Source organism: Setaria viridis, chromosome 7, assembly GCF_005286985.2.
Source record: "Setaria viridis chromosome 7, Setaria_viridis_v4.0, whole genome shotgun sequence".
In the NCBI taxonomy this organism is placed as follows: Eukaryota; Viridiplantae; Streptophyta; class Magnoliopsida; order Poales; family Poaceae; genus Setaria; species Setaria viridis.
In genome coordinates, this window is record NC_048269.2 from 19,480,045 (window position 1) to 19,486,759 (window position 6,715).

At 54.1% G+C, this 6,715-nt stretch overlaps 1 protein-coding gene across 1 annotated transcript; it reads right to left on the reverse strand.

The window, feature by feature from the left end:
• Positions 1 to 1,468: 1,468 nt before the first annotated feature.
• On the reverse strand, positions 1,469 to 4,341 carry LOC117862668 (cytosolic invertase 1). The gene is made up of 4 exons (XM_034746169.2): positions 3,648 to 4,341; positions 2,798 to 3,229; positions 2,131 to 2,689; positions 1,469 to 2,029 (listed from the first exon to the last, which is right to left on the reverse strand). The coding sequence occupies exons 1-4, from the start codon at positions 4,062 to 4,064 to the stop codon at positions 1,734 to 1,736; spliced, it is 1,704 nt and encodes a 567-aa protein (XP_034602060.2). The 5' UTR covers positions 4,065 to 4,341; the 3' UTR covers positions 1,469 to 1,733.
• Between the last annotated feature and the right edge of the window lie 2,374 nt (positions 4,342 to 6,715).

Sequence of the window (6,715 nt, forward strand, 5' to 3'; positions counted from 1 at the left end):
CAAACAAACCATAAGTTTTCGAGCCTAACTTTTTATGGATCAAAAGCTCCAGCTTTCCATGGTACAATGGAAAGCTTGAAAGGAGAGAAAAACGACCTTCTGGCGTTATTTACCCGCCTGCCATCGGTAATGTTGCTTCTTTTTCCTCCCTCCGCCCCTGCTGTCCTCCCTCCGCCCTTGCTCATCCTCGTCGCCCGCCACCCTCCTCCCTCCGCATCAGGCCGCCGCCGCTCCGCATCGGGCCGCCGCCCTCCTCCCTCCGCCCCTGCTCGTCCTCGTCGCCCGCCGCCGTCTTCCCTCCGCATCGGGTTGCCACCCTCCTCCCTCCGCCCAGCCCCTGCTCGTCGCCCGACCCCGCCTCGTCCTCGTCACCTGACCCCTGCTCATCCTCGTCCAGCTTTCAGCCACTCTCATCCTCAAAGAAGTTAGGTTGCCAAACGAACCTCAGCTTTCAGAAAGCCAGCATTCTAGGATGAGAAGTCAAAAGCCAGCTATCGGAAAGTAAAGCTCAAACAAACAGGACCTAAGCCCAGACAGCTAGAAGCCTGCAGCTGCAATTCTGCAAAGCGGTAGTAGCTGAACTCAAAGCGCAGAGACAGAAACAGAAGGCCGATCGGCATTCACCGATGCGTTGACACTGAATCGCCGATTTAATCGAAACCAATCAAATCAGCGGAGAGGGGATAGTTGTTATGTTATCCGAATGTCCGCATGCACGCGAGCAGCAAGTCACGACGCCGGGCGAGACTGACGACGCGGAAGGAATAGTTGATGAGCACTACGCAGGGAGACTCACGTTCAAACAATTTCCACACATCAATCTCTTTGCCTTCGACTCGCTTAAACTAAAGAAAAGCCAGATCATTACTATTTTACTGATTAGCTCTGCTTAGTTGGTTTAACTTTCCTATGCATGTTTTAAATGAAAAGTAATGTTAACTTCTTTGTAAAATGTTTTTTATTTGTATATGGGGCAACGTAAATTCAGAATGTTATAGTTGTTTCAAGCATGTAAAAAGGTGAAAATTTGATGGCAAATACACATGAGAAACTTTTTATATTTGCCGAAATCGACATGTAGGTCATTGCCATTCTGCTATTAGATCACATCGCCCTTTGGACACACAGTTCCCCGGTGCCTACATGCCTATCCTCTTGTGATCGGATATGGCGCTCCTTGGTGAATGTAAATACTCCTTCCGTCCCAAATTTGTATTTTAGATTCATAGTTTGACTATGTATCTAGGCATAGTCTTTGCCAAAGAGATGGTACAAAAGTTACCATGCAGAAATTTTATCTTTATTCTTGTTAAAAAACTAGCATTTTATATGAGTCTGGAAACACTGAATCAGCCTACTATTGTGCATGTTCAGTATTTCCGCTCATACAACAAAGGTTGAGTTAAACTGAGGACAGGCTCCCATATCATCTAACATCTTACAGCTGTCACATTCTTACCATGAAAAATAAATATTAAAAAATCTCTTCAACGATTTCTTATTTTTGTGGCGAAACTTACATATTGTACAACTGAGATTCATACATGGGAGTCCACCAAAACATTGAACATGCAGACTTTCCCAATCGGGAAAGCAAGAGGTTGAGGAGAAAAATCGAAATGTTAGCCCAAAGAACAAGAACTGCTTCTGTCTTTCTGAGTTCTGACCAACACTGCGCAGCCTATCAGGCATTCAGGCTTTTACGACCACCAGTCCACCACCTTGCACGGTTATTACACCGTCCACGAGGCCGACCTCCTGAGCACCGGCTTCATGGCCTTGTCCTCCTCGAGGGAGATCATGCCGAGGTGCGACGGGTCCTCCAGCATCATCTTGGCCACCAGGTACCCCGCGATGGACCACGTCTGGAACTTCCTCGCCTGCTTCCCGATGTACCTCCCCAGCTTGCCGTCGTAGTACTCTGGCCAGCCGTCCCTCGCCAGCCTCGCCTCGGCAAGCTCGATCGCTCGCCGGGCGATCTTCAGCCGCCCGGTCTTGATGCACGCCGCCGTCAGCAGCCAGAGCAGCACTGCAATGCAATGTTACCATAATTATCATTACGTCCCTGCAGCTAATTAATTAAGCAACCTTCCGATCGAGAGCACCGAATTAAGGAAGACAGTGGCTGACCTGGCCAGGATCCGCCGTTGTGGTAGCTCCATCTGGTGTTCTTGGGGTCGCAGCCCGTCACAATCTGCCACTCGTGGCCCTCGATGGCCGGGAAGCATATCTTGACGGGCATCTCGCCGACGAGCTCCTCCCAGCGCTCCTCGATGAGGTCCATGATGGCGGATGCCTGGTCGGGCGTGGCGAGGGAGGCGAGAATGGCGACGCAGTTGCCGAGCGCGAACCAGCGGAAGTCCATTCGGGCGGGGCTGACGTTGCCTACGAAGTAGCCGCCGCGGGTGGGCATGAAGTCGAGGAGCCAGTCCGGGATGGACTCCGGGTTGACGTTGAACTTGTTGACGGCCGTGTGCGAGTACTCCTCCGTCTTGAACCGGTAGATGTCGTTGAGCTGCTGGAAGTCCAGCCAGAAGTAGCCCCGCACGTGGTAGCTCAGCGCCGCCAGCCGCGTCACGATCCGCTCCATGATCTCCTTCCCCTCCGCGTCCGGCTTCAGCATCAGCAGCGCGCACCGCAGCGCCATGAAGAACAGCGCCTGGATCTCGATCGGGTACCCGTACACGCCCTGCATGCGCAAAGCAGAGATGGGTTTAGGTTTGATCGAAGACGTGATATGATTCTTGACGACGACGACGGCGACATCATGTTAAATGAAGCTTGGTTACTACCGTACCATCCGGCGGTCGATCATGCAGCAGCCGTCGGCGCAGAGCAGGGTGGGGAAGGTGTCGAAGCCCTCGGCGAGGCACTGGTTCATGATGAGGCGGATGCCCTTCTGGCACATGGGCGTCTCGGCGAGGGTCATGTCGCCGGTGGACTTGGTGTAGGCCCGCAGGATGATGATCCACCAGAACCCCGAGTCGACGGGCGCGACGCGGCCGATGGCGCTCTCGCCGAAGTCCGCCACCAGCTTGTCCACGCCGCGCTTGGGGTCCTTGAGCACCTTGAAGCTCGCCGGCATGGCGCCCTCGCCCAGCTTGAACCTGTCGATCCGCTTCTCCCACCCCTGCAGCAGCAGCGTCTTGAGCAGGAAGTTCCGCACCACCTCCGGCTCCCCGTTCATCAGGAACGCCAGCGCGCTCGGCACGAAGTCCCGCACGAACACCTGCATGCGCGTGCAATTGGATCGAGTTAGCTGCTCCGATCCATCCAGGAACAAATGACCCACATGCCCGAATTATTCCAAAGCTGTTTGGTAACTGGTATCATAAAACACATCCTTAAGCCTCAACAACTGAGACACTGCAGATCGAAAAAGATTGAAAAATAAATGTGACAACTCCTGTAGTCACAAAGACTTGTACCAAAACTAGCCACTTGCCCGTTCTTCCAAGTAATCATCTATCTTGATCTCGCTCAACATAACTAATTTCCCCCAAAAAAAAGAGAGAAAAAGATCTCGATCAGCGTAACAGAATCCAACTACCCCGAGAAGCAAAGCAACTACTATGCACGAGCAAGAAAGTGTGTTGGAGCAAGGCAGCATGCCGTTGCCGTGTCACAACTCACACACACGTACGTACCTGGTCGTAGTTGAGCACCTCGTCGGCGGAGTGGTCGACGGCGGCGATGGTGCCGAGGGGCTGGCCGCGGAAGGACACGAGGGAGCGGCGGAGCGCGTCCCAGGCCTCGCCGACGAGCGGGTGGGGCTCGAACGAGAGCCGCGTGGACGAGGCCGGCGTGCCGCAGTAGGACCGCAGCCCGCCGCCGGGGGAGTACATGCTCTCGTAGCTCTCCATCATCCCGCCGCCGTACCCCCATCCCCCGCGGCTGCCGGCGCCGGAGAGCGAGAGCTCGCTGAGGGAGCGGTCGTCGAACGAGCGCTGCCGCTCCACGTTGATCCGCGGCTTGTGGTTCAGCAGCCGCGTCAGGTCGAAGTCGTCCGGGTCCGCCAGCGACGCCTGCGACGACGCCTTCCGCATCGCCGCCGCCGCATCCATCTCGTACGCCGCCGCCGCCGTCTTTGCGGCTGGGTATTACCTTGCTATGCCTGCCCGGCCGCGCGACGAGGATGATAGAAGCGACTCGACCGTTGCGCCGGCGAGACGGCGGCTAAGAGGAAGCGGGGGCGGAAAGCTGTGCGGAGCGAGAGAGGCCGAACTTGTATACGCCTCGCCGGAGCTTCGGATTTGCTTTCCCGTCGAGTCGTAGTCGTAGTCGGAGCCGCGTCGCGCTGCAGAGTCTGGCTCTGCTCCGGCGCGGGAAGGGGTTGCGGTGGGGCGGGTACATAAAGTGCTCGGGCGCCCGGCGGATGACGTGTGGGGACGGGCAATGAGCGGGCCCACGTGCCGGGGAGATGAAGGTGGTCAGCGTCGGATCTTGTGGGGCCGGCGCTGAGGTGGCGCGGCGTCCGAGTGGGATTGCCTCGGCTTCGCTTGCCGTTTGCGTGTGCCTGCTTTGGGGCGGTGGCGAACAGAGGTTGCCTGCCTGGTTTGTTAGCCTGTCTGAGAGAAGCCGGGTGATGTTCATCGGTGACGCCGAATGACTAAGGGATGACTCGGTTTCTCAACGGAATTCTTTTCCAGGATTCTCAACAGATTATGGACGAACATAAAAGCGAGCATGCATATAGTTCAGGGAGTTTTTCTGTTGAGGAGTCTTTGTGGCCGTACACAAATTCGCCAACCTATCCCCCGTGCAAAGTCATTCAACTAAACAAATTCTTCTGAATATTTTTTTTTAATAATGGATTTTCCTAATGCGTCTCGAGATTGGTGTTATTTGCATTATAATACCTCCGCACCTTAAGGTAGAAATGGGTGGGATGGTTTATATACCAACCAGCATACCGGTGGAGGCAGGCAAGCTAGCCACTTCAGCCTTCCTCTTTTTCTTCATCTCCCTCCTTCCCTTCTTCTTCTCTTTGATCAATACCCCAAAATTGCATGGGGCTGAACTATGATTTGCCTCAGCAGCATATAGATTTCACGCTTCCAAAATGTGGATTTTGCCTCAGCCTCAGTAGTATTTGTTAGTTTTCGAAGGGTTTTCCTATCCGAATAACATAGTGAGAGCGTTGATACAAGGAGTTCCCCAATGCAAGGCTCGATGACGTCAGTGGACAGTTTTGTTTTGCACAAATTTTTCCATTGATCGGAAGATGCATTGAATGCCTGAGGCTGTAGATTGCCTATCCGCAACGGCACCAGACAATCTTCTACAAGGAAACAGAGTTTCCTAAACTCTCGGTTATCCCCTCCATTCCAACCCTGTAGTATCTTCGACTATCATAGGCACATCACTTTGTGCATGTTTACCTGACGACTTCAGGCATAAACTTCTCTAACTTGCCAGCAGTCAGAGCAGAACGACTGCTCTCTGAGCATATCTCGAACCGAATGATTCGAGAAATCAAGTGCTATCTGCGATAATATCAACATGACCAAGGGCCATCAGTCCCCACGAAATAATTTGCTGGATCGTTTAATCAGTTCATGCCCTCAGAGCGAGTAAATGCGGGTCACATCGTGTGGGTTCCGAGCGCACAATCTCCACAGAAGAGAAGATGAAACGGGTAACAAATGTATCATTGCTGAAAAGGAAACCGGGCGAAATCATTCCAGAAACATTAACCACGAAGAATGTGGTCGTTTGCGTTTGGTCAGAGAGCCCCTGCGATACCTAGGTTCGTACGAGACGGGACGGAACCGTGGGAGGAAGATTGCAGGCCACGGAACGGCCGGGGCTCTCAATTATCAGAGCAGGTCAGTAGTGTCTGCGTGTCCGTAGATGCGTGAGATGAAATCACGGAGAGGAGATTTTTTTGGTCAGGATTCGTGAAACGAAGCTTGTGTTTTGTACGGGAGCTTTGGCACCTAGGAGTTCCAGATACGGGACAACACAAAAGAACGGTCTCGTTCTCGTGATCTACAAGTATACGGATGCCCTGCGACGTAATTTGGTCTGATAATAACTTGACCGCGAATTGTGAACGCGGCTATAGGTCTTCGTTCTGCGCATCTTTTGGGTTGCTGTTGTCGTCGAGCAAATTATGGAGGCGAAAACAACTCCTGCCACTGCCATGCCCTTCACGTTCCTGAATCGATGATACCACCTGCGAGCCCAGCCGTTGGTTTGGTTCACAGTCCTCACGCTGTTTTATGCCTTGACGCTGCTGCTCCAAAACCGGGTGCTCTGCTCCGGCAACAATACCGCGCGCGAACCGGAGGCTCTCCATGAGCTCCGTCGCCTCCGCCCCGGCAGCTACACGGGCCACCGCGAGCGGACGCGGCGAGGAGCGGCCACGTGGAGCCGCGAGGAGCTGGCTGCCGCCGGTGGCGTCCCTCTTGACCAGGAACCCTCCCAAAATGTCACGACGGCGACCGGCGGAATGATGGCCTCCCGGCCCCGTTCGACGTGGCCGTTTGTCCGGCACAACAGTTGCATGATTCGACGGAGCCGAGCATGATTAGTCATCAAGCGGGGTGTCACGACCTTATTACTATCATTGGGCGCGCGCCCTGCGTTGCTCGTGATCATGCCGAATGGTCAAAGGGCCGTGGGCCGGCCTTCCAGTACCTTCGCGAGGACAAGAGTATCATCTGACCTCACAGGTCACAGCTAGCTAGGTCCTGCTCCTTCAGAAGCTACG

Coding starts and splice junctions, on each gene's coding strand:
- LOC117862668 (XM_034746169.2), bottom strand. CDS start 4,064: ATGGATGCGGCGGCGGCGATGCGGAAGGCGTCGTCGCAGGCGTCGCTG. Junction 3,230..3,647: donor AGGTGCTCAACTACGACCAG/GTACGTACGTGT, acceptor ACGCGCATGCAG/GTGTTCGTGCGGGACTTCGT. Junction 2,690..2,797: donor GCATGATCGACCGCCGGATG/GTACGGTAGTAA, acceptor TTGCGCATGCAG/GGCGTGTACGGGTACCCGAT.